Source organism: Etheostoma spectabile, chromosome 4 (genome assembly GCF_008692095.1).
Source record: "Etheostoma spectabile isolate EspeVRDwgs_2016 chromosome 4, UIUC_Espe_1.0, whole genome shotgun sequence".
NCBI lineage: Eukaryota > Metazoa > Chordata > Actinopteri > Perciformes > Percidae > Etheostoma > Etheostoma spectabile.
In genome coordinates, this window is record NC_045736.1 from 7,606,932 (window position 1) to 7,619,770 (window position 12,839).

At 38.5% G+C, this 12,839-nt stretch overlaps 1 protein-coding gene across 1 annotated transcript in view; it reads right to left on the reverse strand.

Annotated features, from left to right (window-relative positions):
- Positions 1-9,519, reverse strand: part of soat2 (sterol O-acyltransferase 2) — a 16,308-nt gene extending 6,789 nt beyond the window's left edge. Inside the window, exons 1-8 of the mRNA XM_032514748.1 lie at positions 9,289-9,519; positions 7,428-7,567; positions 6,899-6,960; positions 6,526-6,656; positions 6,345-6,398; positions 5,739-5,846; positions 2,702-2,984; positions 261-336 (exon numbers count right to left, since the gene is read on the reverse strand). Coding sequence (XP_032370639.1) covers positions 261-336; positions 2,702-2,984; positions 5,739-5,846; positions 6,345-6,398; positions 6,526-6,656; positions 6,899-6,960; positions 7,428-7,506 — 793 coding nt within the window. The 5' untranslated portion in view covers positions 7,507-7,567; positions 9,289-9,519. The remainder of the gene's footprint in view (positions 1-260; positions 337-2,701; positions 2,985-5,738; positions 5,847-6,344; positions 6,399-6,525; positions 6,657-6,898; positions 6,961-7,427; positions 7,568-9,288) is intronic.
- Between the last annotated feature and the right edge of the window lie 3,320 nt (positions 9,520-12,839).

A 12,839-nucleotide genomic window follows, 5' to 3' on the forward strand; every position in this document is an offset into this window, starting at 1 on the left:
ATTTATTACTATAAGTTTTACAGTCACAAGAGAGACACATTCTTCACCCCAAACAGACTTTTACAACAGAATCTCGAGAGGCTGCACATTCACGAGTTTATTTATTGCATTGTTAGTTTAACTTTAGCATGAATCATGGGGTGGTAAGCTGCTGAGGTCTGTTTTACTCATTTTTCTCTGGTGTCTGGAAGTGCCACCGTGAGTAATGATACTGCCTGAGGAGTAACTATACCTGACATCAATACAATACATCACAGTACCTTCCTTTGCAGTATTCTTCATAATCACAGGAGCGGTTTCTCTCATGAACGAGTAGCTCTTCATCAAGAATCGAATCTGGGGGAAATTGATACAGTTATTATGTGAAGTGAGACACAATGAATTAATACTAACAGCTTCAATGTCTGTCTTTATTGCATGAATTGAGTGGTGTCCGAAGGGAACGACCTACATCTTTTTGGCCTCAATCTCATGTTTCTGTGTTTGTTTGTATCGACCCAATGACATAATGACACAATGATGCATTATTTAGCTTACTTCTGTAATAAATCAGGAGGAAGTACAACAATGGAAAACTGTATATCATGACAGAAACACAGTTGGAGAACCGGTTTATAATTTTAGCCTGCCAGAAATTGCAGTTCAGACAAGATTCGTCATCAACATCATCTGCATACAGCAGAGAATCACTTTCTCTTTCTGGGCAATTTAGTAAAGAAGACCTATTTAGTTATGCATCTAAAATCAATAAAATACACTTTATGTATGATACCAACATCATCAAAATTACAAATAGACTTTGCGGAACTAAGTCAGATGGGGATCAGAACTGTGCTTCCCAAAAGCATTTAAGCACTGACATTAATTCACTCCAATGGTGCTAAACTCATTTTACTAAGATGGTTTTAGGAACCGGGGCCGGTGTGATAAAGAGGATGAGGAGGTATTACAATGTTGGCTACATTGAGATCTATTGTCTCATTTGGTGCCCTTCCAGCTCACAATGTTCTTGCTGATGGCCGTTAAGGGCTGCATTTATAATTTAGTTTTACCAATGACCAGGATTTTAATCTACAATCCAAGCACAGGTGGCTTTCTTTTTTTCAATACATTTAGCTTTGGATTGGATTTTTATGCTCAGCAGCAGTAAAACACTTTAATTATACTGCAGGAGTTATTAATTGAAAGAAATGCGACACTATTGGAACTCTAAAAAAACGTTGAACCTTTAAACAATCTACATTTCCTCAGGAGAGCTGTTCAGTGTCAGCTGTTTCATTCTTGGTAATTGTCATTGACTTAGTAATGCATGAGTGTGGCAGTGCCCGTTTCTAGGTGGTCTTTACAAATTGTCAGTTCTTACTTTTACTCCGTTGATTTCTCAACGCTGCCACAGGTCCCTCTAGTCCTCCAACAACCAAACTGCCTCTCTGTGTGATTTAAGCTTGGCATTGCTGTCTTGGTAAGTTCTAATCAATCTAATCAAGTGGGTTAACAGCTATTTCTGATTCTGTACCATTACTGTGTCATGTGTTGAAGGCGGATTAGTTCTTTGAGGGTTTCCTAAAAGAGAATAATTTCCCTCAAAATCTAACTTTATGAAATGTTCAATTTCAACGTTCAAATATCTAAGCTCGGACCTATATATATATATATATATATATATATATATATATATATATATGTATATATATATACATATATATATACACTACAGGACAAAGGTTTGGGGTCACTTACAAATTTCCATGCCACTCCATTATAGACATAACACCAGCTGATCTGAGTGGGTGGCTGATCTTTAATGCAATATCTATATTGCCCATTATCAGCAACCATTTATCCAATGTTCCAGAGGCACATTTGTTACTAATCTGATATCATTTAAAAAACTAACTGAGAAAACACTGGAGAATCCTTTTGCAATTATCTAAGCACAAATGTAATTTGAAAACTGCTGACGGGTTAAAAAAAACAATGCAACTGACCTCAGCTGGTATTCTGTTTATAATGGAGTGCAATGGAAATTTCTAAGTGACCCCAAACTTTTGACCGGTAGTGTATATATATATATATATATATATATATATATATATATATATATATATATATATATATATCAGGCGGAGGGAGTATGTGGAGGTGGGACTTTTGAAATTCTGTATGAACAGAAGTTCATACACGCTGCATCAAGCGACTAAGTGAACAGAGCACTAATGCCTTAAGTACACAGTTGTGATTAAAAGGGTGCGTTGGATATATGTTGCTGCGAAAGGAGTTTATTTATATTCAATATTTTACTGTATACCAGCAGAATCGAGTTGGGCTGCCTTAACCTTACTATTCTATTCCTTGATGTGATGTCTAACACAGTTGACAACAGTAGATAATCAGTGCACCTGTGCATACTGTAGTTTGTGTAATTAGTGTGGTGACGAAAAATTGTGACTTTGTCTACAGCAGGACATTTTGCAGTTAAACAATAGTGCGCTCTGTTGGACAAATGAAATTGAGACATGGGTTTTGAATTAGAAAAAAATGTGTAAACAGCAAACACCAATCCCAACACATTACAATACATGCTAATGAATAAGTATTGCTCTAATGTGGACGGCATTTTCAATGCGGCTCGCAGCATTCCAAAACATTTGCAACCTGTTCTCAATAATTGACAGCATTTATTACTCAAACACTTCCTCACCTGCTCCAGAATCACAATTAACCGTGAGGCAGGTGGAAGCTGGTAGTGCACAGCCACGTAGATGGGGAACAGTCCCAGTATGCAGGTCTGCACTGCAGACAGGACCAGGCCCGTGACAAGAGACAGCCCTAATTTAGAGGGGAAGCTGTGGTACAAAGATCCCCAAATCACCAGGGTGAAGTAGGGAACGAGCAGGGTGTAGACAAACATCACAAACCAGGCCCAGGTGGCCGTCCCCAGCTTCCCAAAGGCAAAGAACAACAGGTCAAACTCCAAGACCAACCTAAGATTAAAAAAATACAAATTATTAATCATTACATCAAGGCAATGGTTATTATATATAATTCCTAATAATTAATTAGTTTAATTAAAAAGAAATTAACAGAATAAAATGAAGTTGATATTATAATAATAATAATAATAATACATTTTATTTAAAGACGCCTTCAGTGACATCAAGGACGCCGCACAGGGAATTCATAAATTAAGAACAGCAAAACAAATACTATACAACAGCAAAACAAATACTAACAACAAAACAACTACAACAACAGCAAACAAATACTATCAACAGAAAAACAAAAATATACAACAGAAAAACAAATACTATCAACAGCAAACAAATACTATACAGCAAAACAAAACCAAAACTATACAACAGCAAAACAAATACTATCAACAGAAAAGGGGAGCACAGACATTTAAGTGGAATAGGCAGTTAAAACAGATGTGTTTTAGTTGTGATTTGAAATGGGGGAATGAATCAATGTTCTGAGTTGGGGGGGTAGTGAGTCAGAGACGGGGAGCAGAGCGGCTAAATGCTCTGCCCCCAGGTGGGTGAGACGGGCGGGGGGGACAGACAGGTTTATGGAGGAAGAGGATCTGAGGGAGCGGAAGGGAGTGGGACGCGGAGGAGATCAGACAAATATGGGGGGGCGAGGTTGGGATGGCCTTGAATGCTAATAGAAGGATTTTGAATTTGATACGGAACTGGACCGGGAGCCAGTGAGCTGTTGGAGGACAGGAGTGATGTGGTGGATGGAGGGGGGTCGAGTTATGATGCGGGCAGCTGAATTCTGGACCAATTGAAGTTTGTGGAGGGATTGTGAGCGGAGACCGAAGGGAAGGAGTTGCAAAAATCGAGACGGGAAGTGACGAGACTGTGGACAAGAATGCAGCAGTGTGGGGGGTAAGGGAGGGGCGGGGCGATGGAGTTACGTAGGTGGAGAGTAGCAGACGGGTAATGTTATTGACATGGGTTGAAAGGATAATGTGCTGTCAAGGGACACCAGACTCTAACTTGGGGGAGGGTGAGACGGAGCAGTTGTCAATTGTGAGAGAAAAACCGTCTGTTTTGGAAAGAGTGGCTTTGGTGCCAATGAGGAGAACCTCGGTTTTATTACTGTTAATTTGAGGAAGTTTTGGGTGAGCCAGATTTTATTTTCAGAGATGCAATCCGTAAGGGAGTGGGGCGGGAGAGTGGACGAGGGTTGGTGGAGAGGTTAGCGTGGGTGTCATCGGGTAACAGTGGAAGTGAATGTTAAATTGCGGAAGATATTGCCGAGGGAAGCAGGTAAATGATGAAGAGTAGGGGCCCCAAACAGAGCCCTGGGGCACACCTGAAGTGACGGAGGAGGGAATGGATTCACAGGACTTGAGTTGAATGAACTGTGTGCGACCAGAGAGGTAAGATGTGAACCAGTCTAACGGGAGTGTGGTGATGCCAATGGAAGATAGCCTATTGGGAGGGTGGTGTGACAGAGGTGTCAAATGCTGCACTCAGGTCGAGGAGGAGATGAGGATGGTGAGGAGTCCAGAATCAGGCTGCCATGAGGAGGGCGTTGGTGATGTTGAGAGTGCTGTTTCAGTGCTATGGAGGGGGCGGAAACCGGACTGGAACTGTTCATACAGTTCATACAGTTTTCTCCCATGTATTATGGACATTCATGATGCGCTCCATTAGCGCCTTTGGTTTGTTTTAGTTTTGAACAGGGTTTTGAATAACCATTTTAATTGTATTAAAGCCTGACTGGCTTCAATAAATGGTAGGCACTGTTAAATGCCTAAATATTTTTTATCTCATTACTTTCTCTGAAAAGACCCCTCTGGTAATAAAAATAACAGATTTAAAATACCCACTCATTGCAGCATGTCAAAGGCTTTGTCTAATTTAACATGGCCACTCGTATATTATTATTTTTCTATTCCATCAATTTTCTCCATATTAAAATTAAGTTGCTGTGGGTGGATGTATCGAGTAACTTGCAATTTATCAAGTTTCCCGTTGGAGAAATATGAATTAAACTCACAATCCAACCAAATCATTACTGAGCTGCCCAAAGCAACAGCAGGAACACTCAGAGGGATTGATTGCTCTATCTCTCTGCTTCCAGATGAGCAGAGAGGTAGGGAGAGAAGGATGGAGGGACACCATTAGAAAGAAAAGGAAGATAAGAAGTTTTTAAAGGCTTTGGGGTAATTGAGTTTTTTATTAGATTTAGTTCAGGGTCATAGTGTTTGAGACGTGTCATCGTTGTAAACATACACACCTCTGCACACACACACACACACACACACACACACACACACACACACACACACACCACACCAAACCACAAACACAACCACACAACACACACACACACACACACACACACACACACACACACACACATCACACACACAGTGTGTCTACACTATCTTTGTGGGGACCAGTCATGACATAATGCATTCCCTAGCCCCTTACCCTAACCTTAACCATCAAACCTAAAGCCTAACCTTAACCCCCACCCCACCCTACAATAACCTGATTCTAACCCTGATCCTAAAACCAAGTTTTATTCCTCAAACAGCCTTTAAAGTTGTGGGGACCAGCATTTTGTCCCACAAAGCTGTCGGGACCCCATAAGTATACTGTGATTCCCAATTTTTGGTCCCCACAAAGTAGTTAAACATAGTACACCACAGCACACACACACACACACACACACACACACACACACACACACACACACACACTTGCACCTGTCACACTGACCTGCCCTGGTCGATGTAGTCGACAGCCAGTGTGCTCAGACTGAAGATGAGGAGTACAGCGATGAACATGTGGTAGATGGTCCTGATGTGGTTGATCTCAAACAGCTCACTGATGAAGAGGAGGATAACTGTCATTAAAATAGCTCTATGTGGTATTCATGTGAAAATCTCTTACGCCGTACATATTTTAAAGGTTTATTCACATAAAATACACACAAACATGGCCATTGGAATATCTGAATGATCTGTATTTGTGTCGTGTGTACAGTATGCATACCACATAACCATTAATCTCTGTTTAACTAAGATTGTCTGTTAGCAAGTTGCATGACTCCTATCCAACGTACCATGCATATATCTGCATTTCTCAAACATGTTCAGCTACTTGCCCTCATCAGGATGGCATATACTGTAAATATGAGGTTGTTTGTAGATTCTTTATATACAATCTGTTGTTTAGTAACTTTAAAAAAGAAATTTGAAGTACAGTAAATACAGAACATACAAGCAGTGTTTAAAAATTGCATCTGGAAAAAAGATTTTGTAACGATACTTTCCACGATCTTTAGACATGGTATTTTGGAGACGACTTGTCTTTCACACTTACTCCAGCAGTGACGGTCTTTCCATAAACACCTTGCCGTCATCCATCCTCTGAGATCTAAAACAATCGACACAGAATAATGGACACACATTTTAGTGCACTTAATGAGAGGATAAATATTTTTCCCAGATCAATACGTAATAATGTGTGCTAGTAAAAGTTGCCGCCTCCTCTTTTTTCTTACCTGGATGGTATATTATTCAATGGTATTTTTTTCTGTATTTGAGTCACAGGCTGGACTGACTCAGTCAGAGCTTTTTCAAGTAAATCACTGAGCTGATCATGCACCTGCTCCAAGATCTTCTTCTTCACCTTCTACAGGAGGACACACAGGAGATAATGTTGTTTTAGCTTTTTCAACTTAAAGCCTACTCTATTTGTTTACCCCAAGTACAGTACATGTTGCATCCCATATTTTGAAATATCTCTTTACGCTGTATTCTGTTTACTCTGCACAACCTTAGCTTCTACATTTTAAGTAAGACAGAGGAGGGACAGCATAATTGAGGGATCTGTGGCAAGTTAAGATATTGGGTGGAAGTGGAGTTATGGGTTACCTGTGCATGTTTCTGCCACTGTCTTAGCTCTTCTTCATTTTGTACATTGTTACAACTCCCATCTGTAGAAACAAGAACATAGTCTGCATATGATTGTCAACCAGTACAATATATATATGAACATATTGTGTACATATTGAACCTGATTTATGAACCTGAATTTATATTCAGTGGTAAACGAAGAAAAGAGTTAACTTGGAATCCCACACTCTGCACATATTTCTGGAATATTCCTGCATATAGCAACTTCAGAAAAGCAAAAACTGATTCCATCTTGGTCCAGCTACTACTACTGTGGAATTCTAGAGTAAATGGTTTTGTTTTTCTTCTTACCACCTATCCAAAACAATTACTGTATATCCTGAACTTTAAATTTGATCTGCAGGCAATTACTCAAGCAATTATGCATAAAAAGACCACTAAATATGCAATTACTTACTATAACACAGAAAAACCCAATACAACTTAACATCACACATTAAAATGTTTCAATAAATGGGTGGGGAAATAAATATACCATTAACCATACCACGACCGGAGGTCTCATCCGACTGATGGGCCTTGATGTTTCGATGCCACAGTCCATTAGGTTGCTCCGCAGTCGTCATGTTTACTACCAGACCACACCACAACACTTAGGACTACCTATTGAGATTCAGGTGGACAATCCTGTGCACAGCAAAGTTGTATGTCAGTCTCTCACACACATTATCTGGCTTCCCTGAGGATAAATCCATACTGGATCCCTTAGAGCTAAAACACGCTGGCTCATGCCCCTCTATAGACAGAGAGACCCTAATAAGTTATCATGTTTTCAACTGTGAAACAGCTATGACAGCACAGGGCAGAGGTGCAACATCATAAAAACTTTCAACCCATGGAGGGGTTTTACCCTATGTGATTGACTGTGAATTTACCCTTTGTTGAGGCTTGTTAATGTCGAGTAGAGACTCTTCCACTATACATTGAGAGATTAAATGAGGTCACAGGCTCATTGCTGGCAGGTTGCCTCATGCAAAAAGCATTAATATTCCCGATGAGCCTTAGCCCCAACGAGGGGAGCTTTCTCGTGTGAATCCCAAACTGAAAAAGTGCAAAAACTATTGGTCTAACTGCAGAAACATGTAGGGGATCAGGGGTTTTGAACTGTAGTTACCTAGAGGGCTCTTCCATTACAAGAGTGTTATGACCAGTCATTTAAACTCAAGTGAAAAATGTAAACACATGATAAAGCTTGTCTACCTGTTCCCATTCTAAGTTCACACATGCACTATAGATTAGATAAACAGAAGACTGACAGAGAGGTAAACGACACAGAGTGACCCACTTTTCAAATCAAAGCTGTTTGATCATTCCTCAGGAGAAATGTCAACACAGCTGAAAAGCTTTGCTCAAAGAGACAGATTAGATATTATCTGGCTACATATGATGAGATGGAAGAGAAAGAGATAAAGAGAAACATGTTTTTGAGAAGGTCAGACTTTATGTCATGATTATGCATTTTGAGGGTGAGGGATAATACTTAAGAAATCAGCCTTACTGACTTGTCCCCTATTTTTCTTGCCCACTTGCACCCTGACTTTCCTCTTGTTATGAGAGACTTTACCATTAAAGGGGATACAGGGTATACAACATTCAGAGCCTGGGCCAGGATTGTCCAATGTGGTATGCACACAGCTCTCACTTCTGTCATCACAGCCACGCTAATGGTGCTAAAAGCAGCCGCTACCAGAGGCCAAGCAAGCGACCCATTCCTAACAGGCCATTTTCAATGGGCACTGCACTAGATGATGACTAACATCAATATTTCAGATGGATTACCAGAGAAATGAAAGCTAAAGTGAAAATAAATTAATTTGTCAGTAAGATAAAAAAGACAATTTATTCATATTGTGCTAATCAGATGTCTCAGCTTTATTGAAGCATTAACTGAATAATTACAATAAATGCTGTCGATGCACAATATCAGTCATCTTGAAGTGAACTGAGGTTAATGGAAGTCACATTTAAAAAAATTAATCTTTTAAACTGTTCCCTAGAGGATTTTTTTTTTTTAGTTGAGTGGTTTACAACCTATAAGGAGAATTAGTCAGTCTGTAAAGTCGATATTTTACTGTATATTCACAAACTAAATCACGCCTTCCCTTCAGAGCTAACTGAAAGTTTGAAAGTTATGAGAAAATCTGAAAACTTAAAACCTGGTCATGATCTTTTACTTATCAATACATATGCAACTTTTGTTTTATTGCATCCTGTTTGCAGTGTCTACATTTAGAGAACATACTACTGAACAAAAAAACTGTGGAATTAAAATGATAAAGGTGACAGATGTCAGATACACATGTCAGGTGACACATGTCAGGACATCCATGTGTCAGACTTATACTCACAGTCTTCCAGTCTTGGGCTCAGACAGAGGTCCACAGGCAGAGAGCCAGTGTTTCAATCGATGATATCTGCTAAGGGAGAGCTGCTGGATTGTTTTTAAATAAGCCTGTGGCACAGTTTTAATCTGTGTCCTCTCCTTTCCTTGGCTGCTATTTTGCACTTTGCCCTTTTGGCTCCTGGCACCGGGTAGGACAGGTCCCCCCTTCACCTCCTCTACAGGACATATGAGGTCATGCAGAACAGTGGAGTTTGTCCTGAAGCCTTGTCTATTCACAGAATGTGTTTGTTATTGCATAATGTAATCATAGCATGTATTTCATTTTTGTGTTCTTCTGTGCACAGTTTAAAATACAAGATGAGGCATCTTTTGATATTCACAGATTCTGGATTTTGAGGGAGAAGAATACAGTATGTAATTATAAGAATGTTTAACACAACTCATTAATCAAAGCAGAGTATTTCTATACTGTATATCTTAGAACATGTGCTGAGAGGATCTATAAAGATGACTTTCCAGTGGTAATAAACCCCTTTGTTAACTTTCCTCTTTGTAGAAACAATATTTTTCATTGATCATGTCAGCAATATATGTACCTCATAAAGCTATAACATTGACACATGCAGGAAGAATAGTCAGGCATGATGTAATGCGTAATAAAACTAGGTGAGCAGAGTGATAGCAGAGGTCATTAACTCTGTGGCCAAACACACAATGTTGTTTGTCACATTTGGATACGCAATGTCCTGTGACATTGAGACAAAAATGAATTTACGTTTTGTTTTCAGCAGCTTGTCCCAAACACACAGGCTGTACAATCAGTTTGTGTTGTGGCCTAGTTTTCAAAGTGTTTAACATGCATTGTAATTTGAACAAACAAAAAAAATGTACAATCAGAAATTACAGGTAACACAGAAAATATTTTTTTAGTTTTAAGTGTTATTTCTTTACAACATGTGATACATGTTTAAGTAAACAGTTAACTAATGAGCAGCCTGTGCAAGATTTTTTTCCTTGACACAAGAATGAAAATGATAAGTTTAGTGACAGAGTGGGCTCAAACTCACAATACATCATCATCATGTCAACCTTAATCCTATGTCATACAAAAACTGTATTAAATACTGATTATGTGACTGAATAATAGTCCCCCCCCCCTCCCCCCCTTCGGTAGCTTCTGTCAGAGGGCTGCCTGGGAGCACTTTCCCTTGTGGGTCATGAGTTGCTCTACTTATCGATTTATTTTGGTTGTCACTGACTCACTGTTGGCTGGTGTGTGTTTTTTTCTCCTTTTTCACAGTGAATCAAAGCCTACAAATTGTAATCTTTATAGTGTAGAAGAACACTAAAATTAAAAAAGTTCAAGCAAATAAATATCTAGTTAATCTTTCAAAGTTTCTAGATAACACTGACCCCTCTGTTACAGATGTTTTTCCAACTGTGTTTTCTCTCCTTTCTCAACCTGTATCTGGATTTATTGACAACATACTGTACCGTTTGGATGTGTTTTTCTGAGGTATAGGACTGTGGAAGAGGGGGGCTTATATTTCATTTTATGAAAGCAGGACCCTCCCCAGCGTTGGTGATATTTTGAAACTGCAATACCCAATTGCTTACGTTTATATATTTATACCAAGCATACACTCTCTAATTTCTCTTAAATACATTGTAACTTTAGTATTTTTTTTTTACTGTACTGTAAGTACTGTTTGAAGTTCATAAGGGGTAAAAATGTCACACACTTAGAGTTGCAGAGTAATAACAGTTAAATAATGATATGTACACGGAATCATCTTTATTGAAAGTAGTGTCATGAGATACAACGCTACTGTTTCTCAGCAGATACAGAAGAAAGTACTGCATGCAGTAAATCACAGGCCATAAACAAACCAACCAACGCACACATGTACAAACAAACAAACACAGACATTTTGCATCTGTTTTTTCTTCTTTAAACCACCCTAGCATTCTTGTCATAGTTATATTTCTGCATATTGAGGCTACAGTTTCACATATTATTTACCTTGTCAGAAAACTTTCAATTTGGCTACAATTACTGTCTGACAAAACTTGACATAACTGACATAACAGAACAATAAGACTGAAAATTTGTTCCACACTCAATCTTCCAAACATTCACAGCTCAGTATACAACCATACTGCAATGCATGTCAGAGGAATAGTTGTTTTCTCTGTGGTTTTGACTGAGTAACAGCAAATTGACAAAAAGGCCATTCACATTTCAGAGCATGGTTTCTATAGGTTATGTGAACACACTCTATGATAAATGATAATCAAAGAGTTCAATGACATTTTTTACCCTTTGGAGAAAATCTAACTGAAATACTGTCTTGTGATAAGTCTTGTGATAAGCAACAAAGAGAGAAAGCATAAAAAAATAATGTAATAAAGTGATAAACATCACCATGATGAGAATTAAGGGTCTGTCTGTAACGCTTGAGATTACAGCTCACAATTTATGTAAAATAATAATGTAGTAATTGAAGGAAAATACTTTCTGGGTAACTTTAAGGGACAGATATGGGGAAGAAAGTACATGGAAAGAAGAGACAAGATCTTAAATTATAAGGGGGTAACAACTTTATGTTTATTTGGAAAATAAAGAAAAAACATTTTTAGTTGTCATTCATTTTAAAATGATAATATATAATTATGATAATATATTAACAAAGTTTTAGTAGTTTGGGGAATTTTATTGTAAAAATAAATAAATGTAAAGTACTTATTATTATAAATATGGTGTGGATTATGTGTCACTAGGCAACAAAACTTTAGGCTTTACAGCTATAAAATAACGATGTGTATGTTTGTTTGTTTTTAAACCGTAATGTAGCTTTGGAATCCAGAAATAATGGTGAAGCCAAATTCCTACATTTTCACTGAGAAATATACTTAAAAGATAAAGTATAAAGTACATTGTGATGAGCTATTCCCCTCTTCCAGGTGTGTGCACTATGAAAGTCTATATATAAATCATATTTAATGCTTATTATAAAAGTATTTTATCCCATGTTAATGGTCCAGATGAAGTTTAGCTCATTTTCATGACATATTGTAAAACAACATATGTCCTAAGTCTGTTGGTCCCCTGTCTGTACCAGGTAATTTAAAAAAAAAGTACTTTAAGTGTAATTTATTTCCAGGCACGGACGTGCACAGACATTTGGAGGGGCCATTGTTCTAATCTGGAAAAGAGACATCCCCCACCCCCCCAAAAAAGGCGCCTTTCACTTTCACTGACGTCACATCTGGTTGTTAGTTGAAATCACGTAACATAATGACTATTAACAAGGTATAAGCTAGCATGATTAAAGAGCCCAGACATCACATCTCTGAGCCTCTCTCTTCTCTACAGAACGCACACTAACGGACGTAACGTAGCTACGTTAGCCTGTTGCTGCTACATGGCTGTCATTAGCTTTGGCTGATAACGTAGCATTTTACGTTACTATAGCTAAGGCAATGCTGCGTGATGTGATGCAAACGTTGCAAGATGAAGCTGCATATTATTCAAAGCCCAAGTGGATTTTTTTG